Source organism: Vanellus vanellus (assembly GCF_965231255.1).
Source record: "Vanellus vanellus genome assembly, chromosome: 1".
Lineage (NCBI taxonomy): Eukaryota > Metazoa > Chordata > Aves > Charadriiformes > Charadriidae > Vanellus > Vanellus vanellus.
Window position 1 is genome coordinate 44862055 of NC_138905.1, and position 12108 is coordinate 44874162.

Below are 12108 nucleotides of genomic sequence, written 5' to 3' on the forward strand. Positions count from 1 at the left end.
AGGCACACCCGCATTTCAGCGAAGTTAAAGGACAGCCCTCTGTTGATCTCAGGAAACTTTATATGAGGCCCGGGAAGAGGCAGGGCCAGGGGAAGATGCAAATCTCAAGTGCACCATTGGCTGCTGCTGTATCTGTGGGAAGTATAAATACACGTGTTAGTTTTTCTTGTCTTATGCCTTAGAATTTTTAACACCATTCTATTCTGAAGCTGTTGAGATTCAAACACATAAGAGACACTGGGACGACAAGATTTCTTTCTCTATGGATCAAGCAGTTCTTCTCCTGATTTTTTTTAAATACTTATTTAAGGTAAGAAAAATGCTCCCTTTTATGAAGATGGGTAGATACTCTAATTGAATATTGAAAAGTGATGGTTTGTGATTTGGACTGCTTTTTTGTCGTTCTAGCAGTCACAAGGAGCTCTCAGTTACTGCTACTGAGCATTCCCAGTCTTCCTTCTGTTTAAATTGCTGGAAGCCCTCTTGAGATCCTTAATCTGCTTTATTACCTGCTGCTTCTGGTTTAATGTTGTTCCCCAGAAGAAATAAGAGATCCCAGCATCTTTAAGTCCTAAACTAGCTCATATTGCTGTGTAAATTGTCATCTTTTGGACACTGCAGAGACATCCACTGTGATGCTGGAAATTCAACATTATTTGGTACCTGGGGGTATACTCTGGCTGTGCCTTTAGGAAGCGTACTTCTGCAAAAGGTATTTCGTTTTCTGATCCGAAACTGCCATTTCTGGCTTAGTCCTTTGTGTTGAATTTGAATGTTATTAAAAGAACCACATACATATGAACCACGTGTAACTTTCTGCCTAATTTTTTAGTACGCTTTGCAATAGTCTTGTCCATATTTCTCTATATTTAGTTTTTGTATGTGTAGTCTGTATTTTACATATAGCTTAACATGCTTAGCAGTAAAAGTGATTTCAAAGCTTTGTGAATTATTGATCAAATATCACTCCATTCCTTTAGCGAAGAGAGCCATGTATTTGGGGTGGTGAAATGCTGCTGCTCTCAATGTATTCCTCAAGAATATCCAGATAATGTTTGGTTGCATTGGCCAACGTTGAGCTTGAGAACAAGTGATTCTCGTGGAAGCCATCGTGCAGCAGTCTGTGACCCACCTTAGTCGGGGAATTTTCCTGACAGTTTCAGAGTGCTTGAGAGCACCTGGATCTTAAGGATTGTGATATGGGGTGAAATAAAGACTTCAGCAAGTTTAGTATCATGCCTCCAGAAGTAGTGAAAAGCAGATCGTTGGGGAGGACTGTAAGACCAGCATAATATGAGAATTACCTATACTGTGTTCGTTTCCCATTATTTGCAACTTAAGGACTTCTTGAGGCAGATGTGGTTGCAGTGCATTTTGTGACCTTCAGTTTAGTTCTTGTCTATGAATTAGTCCGGCCTCCTCTGAAGCCCATTGAAACTTTTAGTGCTCATTTTAAGCTTTTTTAGATAAACTATTTGTTTTGTGAAGAGCTGCCTCTTTTTGTTTTCTTTGAATTTGGAGCATACCAGCCATGTTTCATCCTTCACAGTTCTTATACTTGAAGAGAAAATGAAAAATCAATTTCTGCTGACTTCTGGCTACTTAAGATTTTGTAGACCTCTGTTGTATTTCCCTTCAAGTGCCTCTTTTTCAGACTGAGAAGCCTACTTGATTCATATGTTGAGAAGTAGTCGATAGCAGAAGTCAATAAGTGTTTGTTGTGTAGGTCTCCTGGCTGGCGTGTAGCTAGCCTGAAGACAGATTTGAACCTTAGCTCTTTGTGGTCAATTAATTATTTTTTTTTTTTATTGCTGCAGTCCTTGGGTAAAGACCTAAAAAGTACCTACAAAGTGCTGGCAACAAAAAGGGACATTCTAAATCCCTCTCATCAGATATAAGCATGGCAAAATTTCTATGTACACTTTGCCAATTTAGTTCTTGGTTTTAGGTCTAGGAATATGTATTTATGTACCGTAAAATGGCATACAATATTGCTGATGGTGGAAAACTATTAAAAATGGTTAATTCAATTATTGGCAAAAATACATTTTTTTATTATCTTTAAAAGCAGGTTTTCCTACCCTTTATATTGTCAGGACTATATTGTTTTCAGGGAATGCAAGCCAGCTGTACACCCATCAATTAAGAGCTTACTACTTTTCCTGGAAAAGTGTTCCTTAAACACTTTTGTGTATGCCATCAGTATTAGTCTAGTGTGTCAATTCAGGGGCTTCCAAGAGGTGGTATGTACCTTCTTATAAAGGGTTTATAGAGGTTAAAGGCTTTATAAACTTCATAAAGTTTATACTTTTAAAAGTATGATCTAAACATTAAGCTCTTGATAGATTTATAGTTATGTTAGTTTGTCCTTAGTTAAAGGAAGTTACCTGAAACCAAACTGAGTTCCAGAGTATGTTGTATTAAAAAATAGAAAAGAACTGAGTGTTTTTGCTTTTTATGGTTTGGTTTGTTGGGGTATTTTTGTTTGGTTTGGTTTTGAGTTTTTTTGGTGTGTGGTAGATTACTTTGTGTTGTCCTGTAAAGCAATATAATAATTAAAATCCTAGTTTTTATTTCAGTATACTAGGGTTTGTGTTTGGTTTTTAGTTTCTTTTGGTTTTTTGAACTACGTTTTAAGTTCATTGCTAACTGATGGCATTTTTTTGTCATCCCAATTCATAAAGAAAATAAAAATGTAACTTAAAAGACAGAACTGCAATCTTTTAATAAATGTTATGTGATAGGAGTGGGCATCACATACCCCAGTTTTTCTGAATTTTAGAGGTGTGGTTCAGGTTTATATCCTGTCAGATAGAAGCAACTTGTAAGTTTCTGGTTCCAAATGAAATTCAAACACAGAAGGAACCTGCTTCTCTAAAGAGCTAAGCCGAAGCCCTTCAAAGGCAAGTACAGTTATAAAAAAAGGAATGTAAAAAATACAAAAGTCTTGTGTCTAGAATGAGTTGACCTCTGTAAGAAGTTGAAATGCTGAACAAAGTTTGTACTGCTATGTCTAAATTGGATTGGTAGGGAGGTGCTTAATAAATTATTTCTTTACTTCTTGAAGGTTGCTGTTTCTTATTCTGAGATATTTGGAAGTTGCGAAAGTGATGCCATGTGAGAGTAGGACTGAGACCTCCAACTCCTGACTGACTGCTAACTGTGATTGCAATATGTACGTTGCAAGTGAAATCTCTGACCTCGTTTCTAAAATGATGACAGATTTCTCTTTTCCCACATTTGGGTCAACTGACATGGTTTGGCCACCTCTGGGGAGAGAAAGAAAAATAGAACCTGTACCTGCAGAACTTGCAAAAAATTATGAAGCCTCTGTGTCACACAGTAGGGCTAGTGAAACTGGTCCATATAAAAACTGTTGCTAGCTGACAAATCCTAGGTAAAAGTAGTTAAAATGGACATAATTTATTTAGTTAGAGGTACATTTTCTGCATTTTCTACTAAGTTGCATTCATGTATGTTTCTGTTACAGGTTTCAGAGAGTCTAGACTGTGACGAAGTGAAAAAGCCTGCTAGAGCAGTTTTGATGGAGTGGACCACATTGCCCAAAGGAGAGGATCCAGACTATTATACTGTAACATACCAGTGCACTGATGCTCTCAGTCAAAAAGTAAATTTCATCAATCTAAGTGATAAGTAGTTCCAAATATATTTAAGCTGTAGATACCAGTAGTTAATAGCATTGTGTGTTTGTTTAAAAAAAAAAAAAAAAGTAAAATAGCAAATAAAGAGAAAATCTGGAAAAATTGTACTGAATTCTGTAATTCATGTCATTTATGTGCACTCTTACAGAGTCCTACTGAAGCCAGTGGGACTTAAGTAAGGACCCTTGAGTATCCTGGTTGAATAAGAATAGCTAGGTATATGTCCAAAGTTAAGAATATGCAAGTTTTTCAAGGTACTGTGGTTAGAAGGAGGAATCTAACTCCCCAGGAGTGGCACAGACACTACTCCCAGGTCTCTGTGGGAGGCCGTTGTTCTTATTTTAAGCACAGGTTGTTCTGGAATTTGAAAATATGGGGATTTTAATATGAAGGTGTTAATAGTTTCTGATTTCTAAAAGGTTTTGTTTTTAATGCATTGGGTATTTTTCAGTTTAACTGCAGACTTAAATTTGATGTGCTGCAATATAGGCTACCTTTTAAAAAACTTCATAGGATCATTTATGAATTGTGTTTTAATTACTTTCACTACATCCAGAAATTCTTTTAACTTGCAGAATGTAAGAAACATTTCTAAAGTTGAACAGAAACCTGTCAGTACTACAATTCTGCTTGAGGAAAATAAGAAGTATGATATTACAATAGAATCCCTAAAAAATGGCCGAACCTTAAGTGTAAAATCATTTAAGACACGTAAGTAGAGTAGCACAAAAATGTTTTGGTATCATTATAGTTAGTCTAATACTGAAGACTAAAGAAGTAGGTGTTGAAATCCTGAGCTTAGTCACGTATTTAGAAACTTTGCATGAAAACAGAGTTTTCAAACATGAAAAGTAGAAGGAATAGTTCTATATAACTCATTTGGTTAGTGTAACAATTCTGCAATATGGGACTGATGTAAAAGTTTGGGAGATTTTTAAATGTTATAGGCTTTGCTATACTACAGTAGTTCCAGGAGGAGAGATTTATAAAAGAGGATCATTGAGAAAATTACTTAAAGACTGGCAATTTCATGTCAACATGACATGAAAAACACATAGTTGAAAACATTGCAGCAGCCACTGACTGCTGAGTTCAGCAAGCTACAGGAAATAATTAGTTCATGGTTGCTACTAATATGTTACTGCACTTGACATCTTTTACTTAGTTGATATTCTAGCAAAGTATGTACCTCTACAGTTAAACATTCCTTAAACTGTGTGGTTTTATTTCTGGTTGCTTCAGACATAAGTTTACATACCATGACAATAAAGAGAATTACTTTCTTAATTGGTTAGTAAGACATTTCTGGTTTGACACTACCTTTCTTTCCCCGCTGTGTGTATCCCTCATCACTTCTTAAAAGAATAAAATAATAATATTGATGCAATAAAACTTTGAGCTAATTATTCCCTTGTGCTAAAGACAGTATTTATCTTTTTCTTGGTCTGCTAGGTGGAATTTCAGAAAATGACATCAAAACATTCGTGACAGCTACTACAGCATCTTTTAATTGCAGTACAATGACCAAAGAATTTTCAGTTTCAGTTTCCCTGAATGGTACTTCTCAGATTATAAAAAAACCCAGTGGATTTTTTGTATGGAATAATTTGACACCTGCCACATTATATACATTTACGTTTATATTTGAACAATTACATCTGGAATTTATAAATGTGTCTCAGTCCCTGGATGTTCAAGCTGAAACAGGTATATATTAGAGTTTGTTGTAGTCACAGTGAATGCAAGGAAGCACTGCATATTTTCTAGAAGAGTTAAGAGTAAATTGTAAAAGGCCTGTATTCCATTTTACAGTTTTTAATAGATGTGGATTATTTCATTCCTAGAAAGCTGAAATAAACTGAATGTTAATGCCATAGAAAGGTTATTTCTAATTAATATTTCTTAGTATTTTTAGGAGCAACAATTCAAGGTTTTTTGTGCAAATATTTTAAACTAACTACAGTTTTTGCAGTCTAAAATAGAGTCAAGTGAATGTTGAGGTTTAGCATTGTAATTATTTGAGTTTATGGATTAAATTTGTTATATAGTTTCAATGAAAAGGGAGGGAAGATCCTGAATTTGACGGGGATTTGGAACACTTTTTGCTGGCATTCAAAGTGATGGTTTTGTGCTGCTGAGTGGCTAACCTACCTGTGCTGTTTTGTTAGAAGTACTTTGATGGAGGCCGGATTCTGAGGATGCTATGGCTTGATGTGTAACTTCATTCCTTTAAATGTGATACTCTGATAATGTAATTTAAAATCTTTAAAATTAGGAACACACACAAAAAAGGATCACATAGGCTCAAATTCAGCAAAATAATTATTTTCCTAAACTCAAAACTATTAAAAAAGAATGACTTGATAACTTCAGTTCTAAAATTTAAAAAATGAACCATCAGAAACTAAGCTTAAAGAACAATTTTTTTCCTAGAGTAGGATAAAAATCAATGGATCTCTTTTTTTTTTTTTTTTTTTTTTTTTTTTCTTTCTTTCTTCAGTGGGTTGTAGTTGATACTCTTTTAATTCAGGCAGTCAGATTTTTTAAGACCCTCAGGATTTTGAAGGAGGGTTGATTCATAATTACTGATTTTTTTTTTTTTTTTGGTGTTTGCTATCCTGAATTAATTTAATGCTATCTTCATCAAAATGTCTGTGTAATTATAAAACATCTTGAATTGTACCACTGCCACGAATGGTACAGAATATCTTTAAAATCCTGTCCTTGTTCACCTATAGGCACCTGTTCCCAGGGGTGGTTGGCATTCCAAAGCAGCTGCTACCAAATGGGTAAGGAGAGCAAGCCGTGGAAGGTGGCACAACAAATTTGTGAAACGTCTTCACAAGGGGCACATCTTCTTGACATAGGGAGTGAAGAAGAACGTGGTTTTATTTTGTCTTATCTCCAGACAATTAGTCAAATAATCATGCTATGGACAGGTCTTAATGACCTAAAGGTCAGTCTGTTTTATCTTCTTTGCTCTTACATAAATAGAAGCAGGAAAGTTTTGAAATATAGAGCCCAATTCTTTGCAATAAAAACCAGTACGCAGTAAATTGGTTGTTTTTCTTTTGTGTTGCTAGTAGTTATAAGAGGAATCATTATTTCTACCTAGTTAGAAATACCAAAAATATTTAGCAGGCCACAGATGGGAAAAAAAGATATAGTTTATACATAATCTGTTTAATTTTTCTTTTTTGTGTGTGCGAGTGCTTCACAGGGATATTGTTTTACCTCTAGGTGGTGCTGCATTACCAGATTTTAAATCTTATTCTATACATATGTTACTATGGATATCAAAGTCTGGGGTTGGCTTTCTCAGTTTTGATGTGGGTCTGAAATGTTGAGTGTTGAGCTTAGCAAGGTCTGTCCAGTAAGGATGGATGCTGGGTAGCCAGTGGAAGAGGGACTGGAGCAAGGTATTACTTTTTAAAAGTTTCATGTTCCTCATATTTGGGATATGAGGGTTCTTAATGCCAGCTCTGCTGTTATTAAATGACTCATTGTGGAATCGTGAGTGATTTGGGAACAGCTACAGAGATATATAAAGGTATTGGGAAAGCTTTCAGAAAGATGGAGGCACTCTGCCAGAAATGTGGGGGGATCCAGTCTTCCTGTGATTGGGCTTAATGAAAACTTCTTTAGTGGTAAGTATCTGAAGGTTGGGAAGAAGCCACTGCTTTTCAGTTTGGAAAATCTACACTCTGAAATTTAATTTTAATATTGTTTTGGTCAAATTAATTTTAAAAGAAGTGCTGTGAAAAACAGTAAAAACAAAGTGATCTTTATTTGTAAGGGCAGGAGGTAAGTGATGTTATAGACAAAATTTCTTTTTGCAGGCTCTGTTAAATAACTTAATGGGGCTACATAAACAAGTCAGAGTGGAAATAACATGCAAACTGAGGAAACATAAACGTGTCTAGGTTTGTGGTTAGAGAAGCACTCTAACCTTCCTGGTTAGTAAAGCACCAATAATATATGCATTTTACATGTAGTATTGTTTTATGCATGAGATTTTCGAATTCTGTAATTTTTACACCATAGTGATATTAATCTTAACAAACTTTGTATTTTAGAAATAAGGTAGTATTTGTAAGAGGCTGCTAGAAATAGATGTCCCATGAAACCGTAACATTTTTGCAGATTGAAAAGAGTGCTAGGAAGGTATTTTGGTTTTTTTGTTTGTTTTTTTTTTTTTTTTTTTTAAACACCAGTTACACAGAAAAGAGTTAATTGCCCATTTGGAATTTGTCTGTTAGTCAACAGTTTAATCATTACATGTATTTTTATGTTTGTGGGAGTCTAGTCGATTAAACGAATTAGATGAGTACCTTGTTTTAAGAGTAGCAAGGGATAATAATAAAATACTTGTTTTTCCAGCACTTCTTTCCTAAATATTTGTATTTAATTAGCGTGTTCAAGTACTACGTGAACGTATTACAGTCCTTCTAAGTGTCACTGTTGTCATTTGCTCTCATCTTATGAGAGCTCAAAATTGTATTTACACCAAATTATACTTACCCCAGGAGTTCAAAGATCATGGGACATATGCTAGGAATTGCAGGAGTTGTTTAAAATCTGAGATTAAAAAATACAGGTTCAATTATTTTTGCTTTCTTTTTCATATTTGAACCAGTAGGGAGTTAAATTTCTGTTTTCAAGTTTTTTTCTCCTAGTACCCATGGGACTTGAAATCTTCTATTAAATTAAATGAAAGTTGAGACTATAACCTGCTCAGAAGATTTCGGCAGCCTTAGGAAGACTGCCAAGCACTGTGACACTCATAAAAATTAGCAACACTGTGAGCAGAATTAGTTCTGTAGCATTTTTACTCTCACAGTTTCTCCTTCTTTAACCCTATTTTGATTTGTATCTACATTTGTATCTACATACATACCCTTACTGACGAGGGTGAGCATTCTTGTGAAAGACAACAGGGATGCTGGATATGTAGGTCAGTGTGCTGGGTAAGAATGAATGGAGAGCTTTGGGGATACCCTCACATCCATCCTGACACTGTGCAGTTCTAGAGTTAGGAAGTGGAAAAGGTAGCCAAAGTCTGTTTATTGAGGCTTCTCTTACAAGCTCTGCTACGGAGGTGTGTATCATATCATCTTGTGGCTTCCTGTGCTTGTAGTTAACTCTGGTGCCCCAGAAGACCAGTATAAGAAAAAAATATGCATTGATCTACATAGTATTTTTGAAACGGCAGGCTAGACAAACAAGTCCTCTTGAAAGTTAAATTGAATAATTTTATACCATTGAAAATCTTCTTCGCTCTCTTGGGAAAACAAAAGACATCACAGTATTTTATTTGATTTTTTTTTTTTCAATTCAACGGATGAATTGAAAAAAATAGGCTTATTCTCAACAAACATGAAATCTTTTTTCTCCTCCCCTTACCCACTTTTGAATATCTTTAACAAAACAGAAAAGCAATGGAAGTCTAAAATTATGGTGATACATCAACTTTGCTCCATTACAGTGCTTACAGTATTTGCTTAGATTGTAGGACCACAGACTTGCTGTGCATGAAAGCACTTATGCTGGTATACCTCCTGAGAGTGCTCCAATATCATGCATAAATGTGTCGGGTTTTTTATTAATCCCCTGTAGATGTTAGTATATGTTAGTGCAGTTCAAACTGAAACCTGTCTCCCACTAGAGGGTTATTGTCGTGCTATGAGCATGTTCTACAAGCATCTTTCCTTCAAAATATCACATTGTCCTAATCTAGTATTTGTAGGGTTCTGCTGGAGAAACTGAAAGTACCTCAAAGGTTAAAAACTTGGAGTCAGGTGTGAGTGACTGTCCTTACTGCTGAGCTACCGGCCAACGGGAGAAAGGGGAAAAGACAGCACTTCCTCATCTGATTGTGAATCTAGCCCTGGATTTTTTTCAGCTACACTATTTTTGCTTTCAGATGGAATTTATGAATAATTTTGACTGAATGAATTTTTTTAAGTGAATAAAATTTTTAAAAAGTCATCCATGATTATTAGATTATTTACTTAATGGTGAATTTTAAAGGACTGTTTGTAATGATCAAACACTCTACATTAGCCTTATGTGGCTTTTATTATATTATATTATTACCTTGTAATCTATTGTAATAGAAGGGATAGAATTTTACACTGAAATGTTTACTTCATTCAAAGCATTCCTATATAATTAATTTGCATAAATGAAGTATGTAAATTTTGGATGTTTAGGAGACATGCTTGCAATGACAAAAGCCTTAATAATTCATCAATGCGATGTAAAAATAACATGGAGGTTTTGTATAATTTTTTTTTCAATGCAGGAAGAAGGTCAGCTCTTATGGACAGATGGATCTCGTTATCTTCTAAAGGCCAGTATCTCAACTTTGTCAATGATACCAGAAAATGAAACTGACTGCTATGCCCTTCAGAGACATCCCACTGGTCCAGACTATTTCTTCACAGGATTTTTTTGTTATGTTCAACTACCATATATTTGTGAATATGAATGTAACTATATTTCTTCCAATCTTTTGCATTTATTTTTAAAAGCCTTCCCCCAATTAAGTGTATCTTTGAAGATGCACATATAAAATGTTTTTCATGTTTTTCAATGATTTTTTCATTTTTGGTGTTCTTTTTCAGTACCTCTGGTACCGGAAAACTTCACATTTAGTGTGCATGATGTCAAGACAACTGAAGCTGTATTTATGTGGAGTGATATGGACATATGGCTTAAGTCAGGCTTTGCACTTATAATTAAGTACTATTTTGATCTGTGGAAACCATACATTCTGACCTTGCCTGTGAATACAACTCAAACAAAAATTGTGCAGTTGTCTCCTGGCCTTTGCTATAGTTTTTTATTAGCAGCAAGGAACCCAGAAGGGGCACAGACTATCTTAAGTCCGATTCTGAAGGTAGAAACAAGTAAGTTACAAAAATAAATAACAGTAATAACCAGATAATCATATGCTTTTTATATTTTTCCTTTAACTACACTATTCCTTTTGTTGATATTTTGTCTGAAAATATGAATAACTCTGAACATGAATTCTGAATCCAGGATGACCAGTTGGTGTAGTGGATTCCAATGTCTTCATTTTGCTTTTGTGCTAAAATGCTTTATTGAGATTGATGAGGAAAAGCTCAGGAGTTTTCAGTGGCCATGAGTAGAAAGCCAGCTACAAATTCTGTCTCTGTGAAGTATATTTTAAAAGCTTATTCTTACCATAATTTTACTCACAATATTCATACTGATGTCCAAAGGGAAAGCTGGAAGTCAGAGTAGCAGGAAGGTATTTTTTGTCTATGCTGATGAAATGCAGAAACATATGTTCCAATCTGAAGTAAAAGATTTTGTTGGAATAAACAGAGATATCCCTATATATCTGCAGTAAAGATTAAGACAAGTTTCATGGTGTGAAAATACATTGTGTTTTGACCTACTGCATGATGAGGTATGGCATAAGAAAAGTTCCTGAACCAATTAACTTGGGTTCTAATAAAATTTAACTGAATGAAGCCAAATGAAACCTGCCCGTTGGTAGAGATGAAAAATGCCTTTGTGTCTAAAGGTGATCAAATGGGCATGTACTGAAGGAAAAATTACTTAATGGACACAATTTTAGGTGCAGATTTTCTTCCCGTTCCTGTGGTACTGGGAAAATATTCAGATTTGCAAAAGTTAAAGAAAACATACTGCCCTGACATTTTTACCAATTCTGGCAAGGCAGTCCATATATGAGACAGAGATCCATTTTCTTAGAACAAAATACAGATTTTTCTTTAGGGGAAAGAACTGTTCCTTTTCTCCACCAAGTACATTTTATAGAGCTCACTACTTCTTCCCCAGGCTGCTTTAGTGCACTTGAAAGTCCTCCCATCTCCTGTGCCTACCAGCTTCTCTTGTCCCTAATCTGACGGTTTGTTTTCTGTATATAAAGCCTTGTAATCCAAGTTACCTCTATAATGGAGGAAGGATATTCTGCTTTCTTCTATGAGAAGCAAATACATATTTTACCTCAGAAATCATCTTTTCAGCTGCAACATTGCTATCTACAGAAACGTGATTGCCCAGGCAAGGAAAAATGATTTACCAATTATGAGAATAGAGACTGAATTGTTGCAGAAGGTGCAGGAGACATAATGAAGAACTGTTTTAAAATGACTGATAAAAGTGGAACACTTATACTTTCTGAAATTCAGTAGATTTTGCCATTTAATCAATTAGTACCAGGTTTTAAACAATATGGGTAATTCATACCATTTGTCATAGATGATGTTTCTGGTCTGGCTGAAATACGAGAGAGAACCTAAGCAAGGAGACTGAGTTCTACATAAAGAGCTGGGTGATTCAGAAAATCTCAATTAGATAGAACATTGGCCTGCCTATCGATATTAGATATACAGTCAAAATTGCTTTGTTTGATTTGCTGTATTACTATTTGGCATTTATGTAAGTA

The 12108-nt window shown here is 35.1% G+C and overlaps 1 protein-coding gene across 1 annotated transcript in view; it reads left to right on the forward strand.

Annotated features, from left to right (window-relative positions):
- Nucleotides 1-262: 262 nt before the first annotated feature.
- Nucleotides 263-12108, forward strand: part of PTPRQ (protein tyrosine phosphatase receptor type Q) — a gene marked incomplete at its 5' end in the record, with an annotated part of 144630 nt that continues 132784 nt past the window's right edge. The window contains 7 exons of the mRNA XM_082488741.1: nt 263-310; nt 3491-3628; nt 4238-4373; nt 5115-5369; nt 6401-6618; nt 9967-10153; nt 10289-10573. Coding sequence (XP_082344867.1) covers nt 263-310; nt 3491-3628; nt 4238-4373; nt 5115-5369; nt 6401-6618; nt 9967-10153; nt 10289-10573 — 1267 coding nt within the window. The remainder of the gene's footprint in view (nt 311-3490; nt 3629-4237; nt 4374-5114; nt 5370-6400; nt 6619-9966; nt 10154-10288; nt 10574-12108) is intronic.